This window comes from Gopherus evgoodei, unplaced genomic scaffold (assembly GCF_007399415.2).
Source record: "Gopherus evgoodei ecotype Sinaloan lineage unplaced genomic scaffold, rGopEvg1_v1.p scaffold_59_arrow_ctg1, whole genome shotgun sequence".
NCBI lineage: Eukaryota > Metazoa > Chordata > Testudines > Testudinidae > Gopherus > Gopherus evgoodei.
The window spans coordinates 614,800-630,749 of record NW_022060080.1 but is presented as its reverse complement, the minus strand read 5'-3'; the positions used below and the strand labels follow the sequence as shown (position 1 = coordinate 630,749).

Genomic DNA, 15,950 nt, shown 5'->3' with positions numbered 1-15,950 from the left:
CAGCACCCGGCACAACGGGGCCCTGATCTCAGTTGGTGTCTGGGCAGCACCTGAAACAATGAAGACCCTCCAGCTTGGTCGGAGTCTGTGCAGTGCCTGGCACAATGGAGCATCCCATCTCAGTCAGGGTCTGTGCAGTGTACCCATTAGGACATGGGTGAGGACCCAGCCTTCGTTGGGATCCCAGGCAGTGCCCAGCATGACAGTGGGGTGGGGTAGGATGTGATCTCAGTTGTGGGCCTTCAGGTTCAACCATAAGACAGCTTATGGTCACGGTTTCGATTAACAAATGGTTGTTGCAAGGACTGGTTAAGAGATTGTTCGAGTATCCAGCTCTTATACCCGGCTAATAGCATCGCTATGGCATGCGACTCATCTCCGGGGCATATTAACCCCGTTAGAAAGGTACCCTTCGTTTAAAGAGTGACCCAGATTAATATGGGGTCGGGGCGGTTGGCTGCTCCTACCCCGCTCACCCCTGCCTTTCCTCCCCGGCAGGCTGACGGCCTACGTGGTGAAGGTCTTTGCCCTGGCCTACGAACTGATCACTATCGACCCCGAGGTGCTGTGCGGGGCTGTGAAGTGGTTGATCCTGTACCGGCAGAAGCCTGACGGGGCGTTCCAGGAGGATGCCCCCGTGATCCACGGGGAGATGGTGGTGAGCTACTCGCCCTGGGGGGAGCTGGATCTGGGGCTGGTGTCACTTTGCTCCATTATAGAGCAGCAGCTTGGGAGCTCGGGATCCGGGTTCCAAGTTTGGGCAGAGCCTGGGAACGGGGCACACAGGGCCTGCGATGCGGAGCCTTCCGGAAACCCAGCCTTTCCTCTGGCTCCTCTCTCCCTAGGGTGGGTACCAAGGTTCAGAGCCGGATGCTTCTCTGACAGCCTTCGTTGTCATTGCTATGGTGGAGGCCAGAGACGTTTGTCAGCAGTATGTGAAGGTGAGTCACGTGGCACGCGAGGCATCAAGTCTAGCACGTGGTGTTTTTTCATTTAGTGACAAGAATGTGGGACTGGGGGGTTGCGACCAGGGGACTGGGTGTCAGGACTCCTGGGTTCTATTCCCAGTTCAGGGGTGGGAAGAGACGGGGCAACAGGACTCCTGGGTTCTATCCCAGGATGATTTGGGAGGAGAGTGGGGGTCTAGTAGTCAGGACAGGGGACTGGGAGTCAGGATTCGTGGGGCCTAGTAGCTGAAGCTGGGGGTTTGGGAGCCAGGACCCCGGGGTTCTATTCCTAGTTCCGCTGCAGGTTCACCATTTAATCTTGGAAAATATGACTTCCCCTCCCCGTGCCTCAGTTTCCCCAGTCGACACTGTCTCCCCTCTGGGCTCTAAGGTGGGCTCTGGGGTCTTGGTGCCTTTCAGAGCTTGGGGAGAACCATCACGAAGGCTGGAGATTACTTGACAAGGTGCGTGAAAGACCTGAAGAAACCCTACTCCGTGGCCATCACGTCCTATGCGCTGGCGCTGCTGGGCCACGCCGAAGCAGGAGAGAGGCTCATGGCGTTTTCCACGGGTGAGCGAGTCTCTGGGTCCAGAATCCACATCTGTGTCTCAGCCAGGCAGTAGGAGAGACGCTGAGCCAGAGCAAGTCATTGGGCTGACTAGCCTCGAATCCCCGCTCTCCTTTGCTGTGCGGATCAGACCCACGGGCCTAGCTGGGCTGAGATCTCCCCCAGCACAGCACTGGGTCAGAGCCATGGGCCCGGCTAGCCTGGTATCTCCTGCTACCTCAACACAGGCGCTGAGGTTTTCTTTTCCCCAGGGTGCTCCATCCCCGCTCTGCCCCTAGACCCTGCCCCCACCATCCCCTTCCCCCAAGGCCCCACCCTTGCTCTGCCTCTTCCCGCCCCTGCTCCGCCTCCTCCCCAAGGCGCCTGCCCGCCAGCTGCATGCTGCTGTCTGCCCCCTCCCAGCCACCAAACAGCTGTTTGGCGGCACTCCCGATCAGCTGTTCAGGAACACTTCAGATCAGCTGATCGGGGTGCCACCGACCAGCTGTGGCTCGTGGGTGCTAAGCACCCACTTTTTTTCCCAGGGGTGCTCCAGCCCTGGCGTACCCATGGAGTCAGCACCTGTGCACCTCAGAGCAGACTAATAGCCCCACCTTGCCTGGTGTCTCTTCCCCATAAATACACCATCAGATCACACCAGTGGACCCATCCAACCTGGTATCCTGCCTCCCTGCCCCCAAAGTCAGGCCAATGGGCCCACCCAGCCCCATACCCCTCCCCACTGCCAGACACACCAGGCTATTCTGCGCTAGTTGCCGGCTGTGGAGGTGACGGAGTGGGTCCCTTGCTGCTCCGCAGGGGGAACACACTGGGCCGACCCCCAGTCTCGTCTCTACTCCATCGAATCCACTTCTTACGCCCTGCTGGCCTTGCTGAAGCAGAAGAGGTTGGAGCTGACAGGGCCCATTGTCCGGTGGCTGACGGAGCAGCGGTACTATGGAGGAGGCTACGGCTCGACCCAGGTAAATACCACAACTGCAGATCCCCGACCAAGGCTGAAGTCGGCCCATGCGTGACATGAGAAATGGCAGGGGAGGATCCGTCCGGCAGCTGGTTCTGCTGAATTAGCCCAGCCGCTGGCTGCAGCATCTTGCCTAGGTCCAGGATATCATCCCATCTTTGGGGACGTCGTCTGGCATGGGGCTTCTGTTTGTCCCATGGGCGACTATGCCACGTCCTAGGGACGCTTCTGTAGTGGGGTGGCCTGGCCCTGCGGATAGGGCATAGGACTGGGAGCCAGTATTCCTGGGTTCCCTTCCCAGCTCTGGGAGGGGAACAGGCTCTAGTGTTAGAGCAGGAGGCCTGGGATCCTTCCCAGCTCTTCCACTGTGTTGCTCCACGATGTTCCTGCTCCCTGCCTCAGTTTCCCCCTCTGAAAAGCGCAATGATCCCCCCTTTGTAAAGCATTCCCTTCCCGGAAGCCCAGCCTGTGGGTGCTCAGTGTGGTCCTCTGGCTCTGGGCAAGCTGCCAGCGTCACAGGTGATGGGAAGGGGCTCTGGGGAGCTCCTTGCTAAAACCCCATGGCCAGATTGACGTGGTGTGTGGGTCATTGCTCTGCTGCTGGGGGTTGGGCCTTCTCTTCCCCTTCCAGTTCCAAGGAGTAGGATGTGCCCCCTTTCCCCCCCCCCAGGATAACCCCACTCAGACCCATTGCCATCACTGCCTCTAGGAGAGAATACATCTCTTTTGTGATTCATCCCCACCCCCAGTCCCCACAAGGAGATATGTTACCCCCTTCCAGAGCCTTTGCCCCCTGAAGGGAATATGCCCCCCAACATTGCCCCCTCCAGAGCCTTGCTCTCCTCCCCAAGGAGGGGTTATGCCCCCACCCCAGGATTATCCCCTTTCCAAAGCCTTCATCTCACCCCCCCATTCCTTGCCAGCCTCCAACAGTAGCTGTACCCCCTCCCAGTTCCTAGGAAGGCCCCTCCCACACCCCCTTGCCAAGGCGGTTTGCTATCAGCCCGTTGTTCTGCATGGGAGACAGATGGTTCTTTGTTCCAAGGGGGAAGCGCAGCCCAGCCGCCCTGGGTTAAGCAAAGACTGAGGAGGCAGCTGCTGTGGGAGCCTCTTGTTAAAAATCTTGCCAGTGGCTCAGTGAACATGTTGCTTGGTCCGGTGAGATTGAGATGGGCAGACTGCAGACAGTCTGACTTGGCTGTGGGAGAAAGGAGTTGGCCCCTGGCTAGCCCACTGCAGTGTTTGAACCCTCAGGAGCTAATTCTGGTCATGGAGTATTATTTGCTCCTTTTTTGCTGTGGCTCACCAGAATTATGCGTTCACTCTGGTCCCTAATGATGGCAGCCTGCTATGCTCAGTGGTGAGAATGACTAAAGCAGGCAGTCCACGGATCACATCGCAGAGTGCAGAGAATGAGTAAAGCATCTTCCAGGAAGGACTTCTGTAGCCTAACAGAGTGATAGGACTCAATGCCGGGATAACTGAGTGACGTTCCCTGGCCTGTGAAATCCAGCAGGTCAGACTAGATGGTCTAATGGTCCTGTCTGGCCTTATTGCTTGTTCTTGTTCTGCGTTCCTACACTAGATCAGAGCACCCTTTAGAACCTGGGGTTCCCCGTCCCACGAAGGTGCTTTACACACTGACGTCAAGTCACCTCTTGAGAAGCTGATTCAGCTCCTTCTGTGTCTCACTAAAGGCATTTTCTCCAGCCCCTCGAATCATGTTTGTGGCTCTTTTCTAGCCGCTCCAATATTCCAACGTCCTTTGTTGCACACACCAGAACTAGGCGCAGCCTCCCCCTGTGCCCCCCCATTCCATCCATGCCCCACCCCTGCACTGCCCCTTTCCCTGATGTCCCACTCCTGTGCCGCCTCTTCCCCCCAAGACCTCGCCCCCCACTCACTTCTCTCTGCCCCCTCCCTGCTGTCGCTTGCCCAGTAAAAAGTGATGGGGCCATGGTCCCCTACCCCCCCCCATTCCAGTGCCCCCGGTGCAGTGTTTCAGTTGCACCAATGCTGAAAACTCCCCTCCCTGCTCTTAGTCACCGCTCCACGGAGCAGGACAGTTCCCCTTTGTGGCCGTGGCATAAGATTTTCTCTCCATTGCTGAGCCTCTTTTAGCGCAAATCACCAGCTGATGAGTAGAGCCCACACGCCCACCCACCTCCTCGGGGCCCAGCTCCCCAAAGCTGTAGCTTCCACTGGCCTCCCTGGAGCCACCACTGGATTTCTAACCTCCCTGCGCCCCATCCGCTCCGGCTGCAGGGGTCTTGCTGCCGGCTTTGCTGGGCGTTCCTCTGGGTCCTTGTGCATTCACCTCTGCGCCCCTTCTTCGCGACAGGCGACGATCATGGTCTTCCAGGCTCTGGCCCAGTACCAGATGGATGTGTCAGAAACCAAGGACATGGCCCTGGACGTTTCCATTAACCTGCCAGGTCGGAGCAGGCCGCTGCTCTGGAGGATCAACAGGGATAACGCCATGGTGGCTCGGACAGAGCGGGTAAGTCCCAGGGGCGTGGAGAGGGGGGACTTGGCTGAGCGCCCCACATGGGTGAGGGTAGCATGAGGGTGAATGGCAGTAGGAGCAGGCATGAGGGGTCAGTGGAACGGCAGGGGGGCTTGCGTGCGTGGGCGGGGATGGCAAGGTCACCTGGAGAGAGGCCACGGGGAGGGTGGGAAATCGGCCATGTGTGAAGAGGCAGGGAGGGGGATGGCCCTAGGGTGAGGAGGTGCCAGGCGGGGGTGGGGGGGTTTGGAAACCCAGCCTTGCCCGGGGAACCACTTGTGTCTCAGACAACGTGGATGCTAACCTATCCACTCCCACAGACCAAGCTGACTGATGGCTTCACCATCTCGGCCAAGGGACATGGCAAAGGGACCCTGTCGGTACGTATGGGCAGCTGAGAACCGTCCCGTCGGCCTAGGGAGCTCCTGGACGTACAGCACATGGCTCTGAAAGCCCATTTCCCCAGCTAGCAGGGGTCCTCCTGGACCTGAGGGGCAGCAATCCCCCCCATCTCAGCGCTGCCCCCTGCTGGATGGATCTGAGCAGGGCTGCCAGGCAATGATGTGATTCAGGGAGGCCACGTCCCTTGTTCCGTCCCTCTCTCCCCCATCCCGAGCCTCTCTCGGGTCTGGTCGCTTCTATCTGGCCCTGGGAATCCTGCGACAGCCTGGTTTTCCCCAAGACCCCTCCCTGTAGACCCCCGGGCTGGAGCAGCCTGGTCAATATCCCTCCCCCATCACCTCTTTCTTTCCCAGGTGATGACGGTTTATTACACGCCCTTGACGGAGGGGGCGGCAGCCTGTAAGAAGTTTGACTTTAGCGTCTCTGTGCAAAGGGCTCCTAATGGTAAAGATCTGGGATTCCTGATCGGGGGAGAGGGGTGCCAGGCCGCAAGACCCCGGTGAGAAAGGGGTTAACCTCCATGCAGCTTCCTCCTTTTCCGAGTTGGCTAAGGAACAGAGCCCTGTCACCAGGCCTCAGTGGGTCACAGCTGAGAATGCCAAATTCAGGACAAACTGGTGAAGAATAGAGCAGACTCACTCCTCACCGGTGGTTATTCTGTCACAAAATTATAGCAAGCCAGTAAGAAAAGTAAATGTTTGGCTCACCACCCAGCAGGGCCGGTGCAAGGAAGTTTTGCGACCTAGGCAAACTTCTACCTTGTGCCCCCGGCAGCAGCTCCCTCCCCCCCCACCGGCCCTCCCCCCCGCGGCAGCTCCCCATCTCAGCTCACCTCTGTTCCACCTTCTCCCTGAGCACACCGCCCCCCGCTCTAATTCTTCTCCCAGGCTTGCAGTGCCAAACAGCTGATTGGTGCTGCAAGCCTGGGAGGTGGGAGAAGTGGAGCAGCGACCACACGCTCGGGGAGGAACCACTGTAAAAAAAAAATTGGGGGCACTGCTTTTTGGCGCCCCCAAATCTTGGCGCCCTAGGCAACTGCCTAGTTCGCCTTAATGGTAGCACCGGCTCTGCCACCCAGGCACTAGACTTTATGATGAGTGATTACTGAAAACCAATTTACTCCAATTGTAGGGTCCTTCTCATTCCAAGAGATCAGCCACTTAGCCAGGTCAATCTATAACTCGGATTTTACCCAATAATCATCTTGATGCCAACCCTGTAGTAACTAAAACTAAAGGTTTAATAAGAAAAGAAAAGAAGAAGAGATAATAATGGTTACTTGATCACATACATACTAATAATTGCAAAGTCCTGCAGCAACGATGGAGTAGACGGCTGGCTTGTAAAGTCTCTCTGGGAACTTCCAAAAGACTGGAAGGTCCTCAATCCATCGTTCAAACTGCTCCTTCTAATTGTAAATCCACAGGCCAGAGAATCAGGGCAGGAAAGTGGCAAAATGAAGCCATCTCAGGGGTCTTTTATATCCTCTGCCTCTGGGGACGAAGTTATGGCTTGAGATGGAGTCCGGGTCACAAGGGCATATCACCCCTCCTTGGGAAGTTTGATAATTCTCAGGGGCAGCCATTGTCTGTGGCCCATTTGTTAGAGTGAAGTGTCCTTAATGGGCCATCAGCCCACAGCTGTCTAGCCTTGATGTAAATCTTATCTGATGGGTGTTGTCCAGGAATCCAGCACAGGTGTAAGATACAAGTCCCTGGCCAATAGTCATAACTTCAGGTACACAGATAATACATGCATATAAACAGGACAATCCTACTTAGCAAATCATCACATTTCCATTGACACCTCACATGATACGCTTTGACAAGGCTTGTTGCAATTGTGTAACAGTGGCCTTCTCGTTCATCAGTTCAATCCAACAGCATCACAAGCTGTTGGGACTGAGGCTGTTTCAGAACCGAGTTCCAGCTGCTTGCTTGGGGCGTGCTTGGAGCAGGGAGGCACAGGCCAGGTCTGAGCAAGGGGTTCTCCCAGAAAGGGTCCCCTTGGCTCATGATTAGCCAGGAGCCACAAGGGGCTGGGGAAGCAGGTTGGGGTGTGCATGAATTTCCCCACAGAAAGAAAAATTGCTTCATCTACAGGCTTTGATCTCAGAACCTAACTATGCCCCAGTGTGGTGGAGGAAGTGTTAGCCACTTTAGAGATGGGGAAATTGAGGCACAGGTCACTCAGCAGCACAGTTGGCTATAGAATCCTGGCTCCTATTCTCCACCTGGACCATTAAACCCCATTCCCCTCCCAGAGGCAAGGATAGAATCTAGGAGTTTTGAGTCCTAGCCCCCCTGCTCTAACCATTAGACCTCTCCCCTCTGCCACAGCTGGGACTAGACCCTGGGGCTCCTGATTTGCATGCCAGTAACCAAAAGGTCCTTTTTCTTTTCTCGTGAATGAAGCAACTGCACTTGGCAAACAAACTAGTCACAATTGACACTTCTCTGGAAAACCGTATCAGAGATTGAAAAGATTAGGGCTGTTTACCCGAAGGGAGGAACTGAGGGGATGCAACAGAGATGCATACAGAGGAAGGAGGCTAGTCAAGGACCCACGGTTCAATTCTGCTCTGCCGCAGATTCCTGTTGGACCTTGGGCCGGTCATTTAGTCTCTCTGTGCCTCAGTTTCCCTATCTGGAAATGGGACTTCCCTCCCCTACAAGGAGGACAGACTGTGAGGTGCTCAGACACTAGGATGATGGGGCCCGGAGAAATACCTCGAAGAGAGAGGAGAAGTCCTGTGTGGTAAGAGCAATAACCCGGAGCTCTTATCTAATGCTTTTCATCAGTGGCTCTCAAAGGGGCAGATATTTAAAGGTATTTAGGCTCCTAGCTCCTATTGAAATCAGGGAGAGTTAGACACCAACCTACCTTTAACTGTCTGGCCCCAGGCACTTCCCAAAGGAGATACAAGGACAAAGAGGCACTGAAAGAGAGACAAGGAACCACACAGGACAGATGAGAATCACGGCGCTTAAATGAGTGACTGGAAGGTGCCCAGACACTGCGGTGATGGGAGCAGGATAAGGACCAGTGTAGAACAGGCTGGGATAGTTCAGTACCCATCTTGTGTGACTGTGTCTGTAAGGGGGGTGGGGGAATCCCTGAGAAGCAGGGAATCCTCCCCTGGGAATAAATTTGGGATGATCCTAGTGCGTTTCCTCTCCGGAGCCATTTTTAAATGTGCTGGGAGCGGGGACACCACTGATGAGACAGGAATGTGACCCCCCTGCTGTGTTGCTGGGTCTTCGCAGCCAAGAAGCCAGAAGGGGCCCTGGACTCTGTGTTTATCCAGATCTGCATGCGGTGAGTCACCCCCGGCCATCTCCCCCGCCACAGCCGCTCCCCAGCCTCGAATGGTGGAGAGTGTGTCAGATCCTGGCTTGAGGTGTGCGGCCATGTCTCCGTTCAGTGCAGGGTCCTCAAATGGTGGGTGACGGGCCGGCCCCGTTTTAATGGGGTCGCCAAGGCTGGCATTAGACTTGCTGAGGCCTGGGGCTGGCTCAGGCTTCAGTCCCCCCTCCTGGGGTCATGTAGTAATTTTTCTTGTCAGAAGGGGGTGGCAATACAATGAAGTTTGAGACCCCCCCCTGCTCTAGTGGTTACTGTCCCTGTAGCAATAACCAATGGGGGTTAGGCACCTAAATACCCTGGAGGATCTGGACCCTGGGGCCGGCAACTTGCAGCAGCCAGCATGATTTTCAATCCTCCCCTCTCCCCCCATCCCGTTCAGTTTTCTTTTCCAGGCTATAGGGCCCACCCCCAGGCTGGCCGATCTCCTTGGCTATACCCCAGCTGTTTGGGGTACAAGCTCTAGACTGCCCCCTAAAGGGGTAGTACTCCCTTCCACAGCCCCCCAGGGGGTTATTTTTTTTGGGGGGTGGCCTCCAGGATCTGCTTTCCCCACCCCCCGCCGCTCCCCACAGGGGTTTGTCTGGCAGCCGTCGACGCCCGAATTGGTGCTGCTCGGGACCCACACATCCCCTCTCCTGCGGCAGCCAGGAAGGGCCTTGGAGACAGCCTGCTGGGTAGCAGCCTCCCCAGTAGCTTCATCCAACCAGCGTCCAATCATCAGTGCCAGTGGCCTCCATAGCGGGATCTGCTTCGTTGCCTGGCGGGTGTTTTCCTAGCCAAATCCAATCTGCGTCCTCCAGGTTTCTGGGAGCGGTGGACTCCACCATGACCATCCTGGACGTCTCCATGCCCACCGGCTTCTCTCCGGACATGGACGACTTGGATAGGGTGAGCCCCACCCCTTCAATGTGCGGGAAGTCAGCTGCTCCCGTGGGACCAGGCTAAGAGTGGTGGTGGTGGTGGTTCAGGCAGGGGGGTTAAACTCTTCCATGCCAGGATCACACACACACAAACTTAGCAATCTGGGGAGGGCATCACACCCTCCTGATGCTGGCTTGGTCATGACTCAGGGGCTTGGTGCCTTTCACCTCTTGGTCATCCTCGGTCACAGACTCCGACCCAGCTTGGGGCAGCAGTAGTTGTTCTCAGCTGGTGGCTGTTTGGTGGGTTCTCAGCCCGGTTCCTAGTGGGACAGGAATGTCACTGTGTCATTGGCACGAACCAGTCCCCTCGTTGGCAGCCCCTGTGTCGGACGGACCACGGAGATGGTGCTCCCCTCTTGTTCCTAATGCGGGGTCCCTCCCAGGCAGGGTTAAACCACTTCCGGAGAGGGTGAGAAGCGCAGGAGAACTCACAGGAGAACTCGCACTGTTGATGCCCTGACCAGGTCTCACAAGAGGAATCAGACCCTGGGGATGACAGTCGGCCAAGCCTTGTTCATGGCATCAGAGTGGAGAACAAGAAGCAGATAGTAGGGGGTGGGGAAGGGGGTACAAAGCCAGGAAGGGCAGAGCTGGGCACCGCAAAGCTTTGGCAGAGTTGGGGGCCAACGTGGGCACCGTCCAGCTTGTGGATTCTACTGGCTGATCCGTTTGGTTTCCATGCCCAGCTCACGAACCGTGTGGACAAATACATCTCCAAGTTTGAACTGGACACGGACCTGTCTGAGAGAGGCTCCCTCATCATCTATCTAGACAAGGTATGGTTGGCCATCCCCTGCTTCCTTCTTTCTTTCTGTCACATTTAGCCCTGGTCTACACTACGAATTTAGGTCGAATTTTAGCAGCGTTAGAGCGATTTAACCCTGCACCCATCCACACAACGAAGCCATTTTTGTCGACTTAAAGGGCTCTTAAAATTGATTTCTGTACTCCTTCCCGACGAGGGAATTAACGCTGAAATCGACATTGCTGGGTCAAATTTGGGCTAGTGTGGATGTAATTCGATGGTATTGGCATCCACAAGCTATCCCAGAGTGCTCCATCATGACCGCTCTGGACAGCACTTTGAACTCCAATGCACTAGCTAGGTACACAGAAAAGCCGTGGGAACTTTTGAATTTCATTTCCTATTTGGCCAGCATGGTGAACTCAGCAGCACAGGTGACAATGCAGTCCCCCCAGAATGTATCATCTCCATCCCTGAGGTTATCGCAGATTAGAAAGTGAAAAAAACACGTTTTCCGAGCTCATGCAGTCCTCCTGCACTGATAGGGCTGGGCACAGCATAATGCATGGAGGCATTCAGTGGCAGAGGCCAGGAAAAAATTGCTGTGTTTGCTTAACGGCAAAAGTATCATGCCTCGCTAGCGATCCTGCCTGAGCCAGGGCGCTGTGTCACATGCACTCCACGCTGTGTCAGCCTTGGGCGGGGGCATGACTGCTTTGTGAGCAGGAAAGCCATAGATATAGACATTGCATTAGGGGGGTTCTGTAGCTAGAGACAACATTTCTGTGCATTCGGCAAAGTCTGTGGCAAAAAAAGAGAAGCCCTGTAGTGTAGTGGTTATCATGTTTACCTAACACACGAAAGACCTGTAGTGTAGTGGTTATCACATTCACCTAACACACGAAACAGCCCTGGTCTGAAACCAGACAGAAACAAGTCACTGTTCCTTTTTCTGACTCCTCTCCTGCATTTTTAGTCTTAGAACAGACCGCACTGTGAAATTTTTACTTTGAATTATATCAATTATGAGTTAAATAATATGGAAGCTCTCTTTAAGTTATAGCCCCAGGTTCCTTACCCTTTCAGCTGCTCTGATAAATTAATATTTTTGTTAGGGATGAGGAAAAATTTTCAAGCCTTTTATAGAGACTAAATGCTATCTAGGACTGAAATAACCTTAACGTGGGCCATAGAGTGCAATCCTTCATTCTGGATTTGCTATTCCACAAATTGAACTGCTCCTTGCTACTGTCCAGGCTTCATGAGCCATGGGAGTAAGGGGCAGGCTGGGGTAGGTGCAACCGCGCGGTGCTGCCGGCTGGGAGAGCGGCCTGAGGCAGAAGCCTCCAGCTCACGATATTCCAGGCAGGACTGAATCTCCATGAGACGAAACTTAAAGAAGAGAATGAACAGGAGTTGCTCCCATTCGGTGCTCTAAGAGGAGGTGCCATGTCTGTCCAGGCACCCCTGATCGACCTCACCGAGGTCTGCCAGCTGAGTGGGACCCCGGCTGGCAGGAGCCGGCTGATGGAGCCCAGATCAGCAGCGGGCTGAGTCGCTCAGCCCCCTGCCGGTCTGGGGCTCCATCCGCTGGCCCTGCTCAGCCCGCTGCCTGCCTGGGGTTCCAATCATCCAGGCAGGCAGTGGGCTGTGCGGGTCCCGGCAGACAGGACCCCAGAAAAAAGGCACAAAATGATTGCCGTTGCTTTCACGGAATGGGGGGGAGGGCCTGACGACATGTACCCAAAACCACCCGCAACAAAGTTTTCGCCCCATCAGGCATTGAGAGCTTACCCCAGAATTCCCATGGGCAGTGGAGAATGCAGGAACTGTGGAATAGCTACCCACAGTGCACCGCTCCGTAAGTTGATGCTAGCCATGGTAGTGAGGACACACTCCGCCGACTTAACACGCTTAGTGTGGACACACGCAATAGACTGTATAAAACTGAATTGTAAAAAAATCGACTTCTATAAAATCGACCTGATTTCGTAGTGTAGACATGCCCTTAATATTAAGGTCCGACTGATAATGGATTAATAAATGCTTGAGAGCGACTGATAAATGGCCAATCGTTATGGAGCCCAGCAGATCAGTAGGTTGCTTAACCCATCTCTGGGTACATCTACACTGCAGCTGAAGGTGTGATTCCCAGCTCGGGTAGACCAATGCATGCTAGCTCCGCGAGCTAGTGCGCTAAAGATGGCAGTGTGACAGCGGTGCCTAGCCAACCTAGCATCTCAGACCAGACTCTAGTTGGGCAACCAGCTTGAGCTGCTGTCACTCGTGAGGCTGCGGCCATGCTTATGATGCTTCTGTTTTCAGGCACTAGCATACATGTGCAGCTACCCAAGCTGGGAGTGACACCTCCCAATTGCTGTGTAGACACAGCCTATAACATCTTCTGCTGATAGCTGTCTGCAGCGCATCCTGCTCCTGGCTGATAAGGGGACAGCCTGCATTCATCATGCATTAACCCTTCAGACCAAGATTCCGATTACAAAGTGTGACCCCTATTTCTATTTGGGTGGCTCCCAGAAGCCCCTGATTGGGGGTGGGGGGCAATGTTCCCTCTAATTTTTTCTAATTTGGGGAGGGGGGTCTCCCCAAACTGTGTAAGGATCCAGCATCCCCGGAGCTCCCAATTCCCAGTGCAGGGGCCAGATCAGGCACCTGGCCAGAAGATGAGCTCCTGAGGCAGGGCTGCCCAGAGGATTGAGGGGGCAAAGCAATTTTGGGGGCCCCTTCCATGAAAAAAGTTGCAATACTATAGAATACTATATTTTCTTGTGGGGGCCCCTGCAGCGCCCAGGGCAAATTGCCCCACTTGCCCCCCACCTCTGCGCGGCCCTGTCCTGAGGTCCCTTGCAACCCTGATATTCTATGAATGGACACACTGTGCTGTGGCTATTCTCTAGTCACAGCAGCCCTGAAGCAGCTCTAATTTACACTAGGGCCCTGTACAGTCATACAATATGGGGAGAACAAAGGGGGGTGGGGTTTAAAGCCCCTTCCACCCCCTTATGCCCCCTGTGCCAAATGCAGAGTGGAGCAACTGGGAATCAGGTCCTCTCCCCCCTTATTGGCGCTCTCTCCTGCCTGCAAAGACTGGACCATTCCAGCTCCTAAGGGCGTTCTCTTCCTCCCTAGGTGTCCAGCAAAGAGACGGAGTGTCTGAAGTTTAAAGCTCACCAGCACTTCAAAGTGGGTCTGATCCAGCCGGCAGCCGTGACGGTGTACGAGTACTACTCCCTCGGTTAGAGCATTCATCACGCACTCGTCTTGTTAGTGCCCAGCAAAGCATGCTGGCCCCAGCGAACCGTCAGACAGAGCCCTGGGGTAGTGCTTTACCGAATCAGGACAGGCTTTATCACTCCCCTGGCTCTTCAGGAAGACAAGACAGTATAGCGCATGGGGCACGAGCCTGTGAGGCAGGAGATCTGGGTTTGGCTCCTCAGCTCTGCCTTTGGCCTTGTCGCTCTGTGACTTGGTTTCCCCATTCCTAACATAGGATAACAGCTCTGCCTTAGAAAGCTCATGCAGTGCTCAGCTACAGTGACAGCTCTTCTCTTGAGCTGCCTTCCCAGTCTTGTGGCTGGGACTCGGGGAAACCTGGGTTCTGTTCCCAACTCTGGTTAGAGCACTGGGGACTGGGAGTCAGGACTCCTGGGTTCCTTTGCCACTGACTCCCTGGGTGACCTTGGACAAGTCTCTTCATTGCTCTGTGCCTCAATTTCCTTTCTGGAAAAAGCCTTTCCACCATAAGAATCACACCTTCACCCGCTTCTGTCCCTCCCCCCCAAAGGAAATGATCACCAGTTTGTTGGCCTCTTCAAACCAGGGCATCCAGACCCGTGAGGAACTAATTTAAGGGGAATGAGCCTAGCTGGGTAGTTAAATGACTAATGAGCACCTGGGCATGATAAAAGCCCTTCATTACGAGGAGGTGCTGATCCAGAAAGCAGCTCTCCTAAGGGTGAGGTGCTCTGGGAGAAATACAGGCCCCATAGAGGCAGGTGGCTGTGCAACCCCTGACCCTAAGGGAAAATCCTTTAATTCAGGTTTATTTGTATTTAGTACAGAACCAGGGCAGGGGAATTTGGACCTATACCTTTTTGCGGTGTGTGTAGTTCTAAAGGGAAACTGCAGCAGAGTGCGCTCGCAGTGCCACACTAGGCCAGGAGGGGGCGGTACAGGATGGCCAACAGAAATAAAATCTCAAAATTAAAATCAAATCACAGACTCCTTCCTCAGCTGAGTTTTAGCTCCAAAAAGGGAGAAGAGTCAGAGACTCCATTAGGTTCACAAAGGACTTTGCCAGTGATTTTACATGGAAGATGCTCAGATACTATGGTGATGGGCAGCTGGATAAAATCCTAAAGTACACAAAGCGATTCCCCAGGGAATCGAAGCCAGGTTTTCCGGACAGAATAACCCGTCCTTAGCTCGTAGCTCTTCGGGACAGGGACTGTCTCTCACGGTTTGTGCAGCATCCGGCACCAGGGGGCCCTGATCACTGTGTCTGTGCACAATGGGGACTCTGACTCTAGAGTAACAAACCTTTTCTCTCTTTCAGAAAACCGCTGCACAAAATTTTACCACCCAACCCAAGACAGCGGCTTGCTGAAGGTGCTGTGTGAGGAGGACGCCTGCCGTTGCATGGAAGGTAAAAGGAGACCAAAGGGAGAAGAAGATTTCTCTGCTCTGTCCCTTCACCGGCTTCTATGCTACAGGCTGGAATCACAACTGACCTAGTGGGCTTGGGCCAGTGAGAGCACCGGGGATGCAGCACCAATGCACTAGCCCTGCCGGGTGCCGGCCCGTGGCAGCTCAGGGATCAGCAGCCCTCGGCTTGGAGCGAGCTTGGGGGATCTAATGGTTCTGGGTCCAGACTGCGCTCCTAGAATGCTCCTTCTGTGGTTCTCCGGTGGGGAGAACCTGTGGACGCTTGCAGTTCTTGCCTTCGCAGAGATAACATGCAAAGCGACCTCTCCTCCTTGGCCAGGCCCTGATCTCTGGCTGCCTCTGGGACCTTTCCACATGGAGGGGGCACAGGCCTGGGTGTCAGGACTCCGGGGTTCTATTCTCTGCTCTGGGAAGCGAGTGGGGACTAGCGGTCAGAGCAGTGGAGGGTTGGGAGTCAGGACTCCTGGGTTCTATTCCCACCTCTGCCATTGATTCATCATGTGACCTAGGGCAATTGTCCTGTCATTGTCCTGTTTATGTCACAGCTTCCTCGTCTAGGCAATGAGGGTGACACCCACCCATCACCCGGGGGGGCTGTGAAGCTGAATTCATTCATGTCTGTAAAGGGCAGCGAAAGCCCAGTGTGAAAAGGGCTGTAAACTTGCCACTTCACTAGGATCATCTGCTTCTGTCCCCAGAGAAGTGCAGCCTGATCAGGAAATTTAAACACCCCCCTGCTGACATCTCCGTCCGCATCGAAGCCGCGTGCGAGGCTGGGGTGGATTACGGTAAGACAGGCCCTATGTTCTGGTTTCATTTCTCCTGATCGGCTGTTGTCCGGGGAG

General features: G+C 54.8%; 1 protein-coding gene across 1 annotated transcript in view; it reads left to right on the top strand.

The window, feature by feature from the left end:
• LOC115643427 (A.superbus venom factor 1-like) overlaps positions 1 to 15,950 on the top strand; it is a 47,182-nt gene that overhangs the window by 24,938 nt on the left and 6,294 nt on the right. Inside the window, exons 26-38 of the mRNA XM_030547457.1 lie at positions 499 to 658; positions 846 to 941; positions 1,368 to 1,518; positions 2,315 to 2,478; positions 4,819 to 4,977; positions 5,304 to 5,363; positions 5,739 to 5,829; positions 8,652 to 8,703; positions 9,552 to 9,639; positions 10,361 to 10,450; positions 13,570 to 13,675; positions 14,996 to 15,085; positions 15,804 to 15,893. Of these exons, the coding sequence (XP_030403317.1) occupies positions 499 to 658; positions 846 to 941; positions 1,368 to 1,518; positions 2,315 to 2,478; positions 4,819 to 4,977; positions 5,304 to 5,363; positions 5,739 to 5,829; positions 8,652 to 8,703; positions 9,552 to 9,639; positions 10,361 to 10,450; positions 13,570 to 13,675; positions 14,996 to 15,085; positions 15,804 to 15,893 (1,397 nt within the window). The remainder of the gene's footprint in view (positions 1 to 498; positions 659 to 845; positions 942 to 1,367; positions 1,519 to 2,314; positions 2,479 to 4,818; positions 4,978 to 5,303; positions 5,364 to 5,738; positions 5,830 to 8,651; positions 8,704 to 9,551; positions 9,640 to 10,360; positions 10,451 to 13,569; positions 13,676 to 14,995; positions 15,086 to 15,803; positions 15,894 to 15,950) is intronic.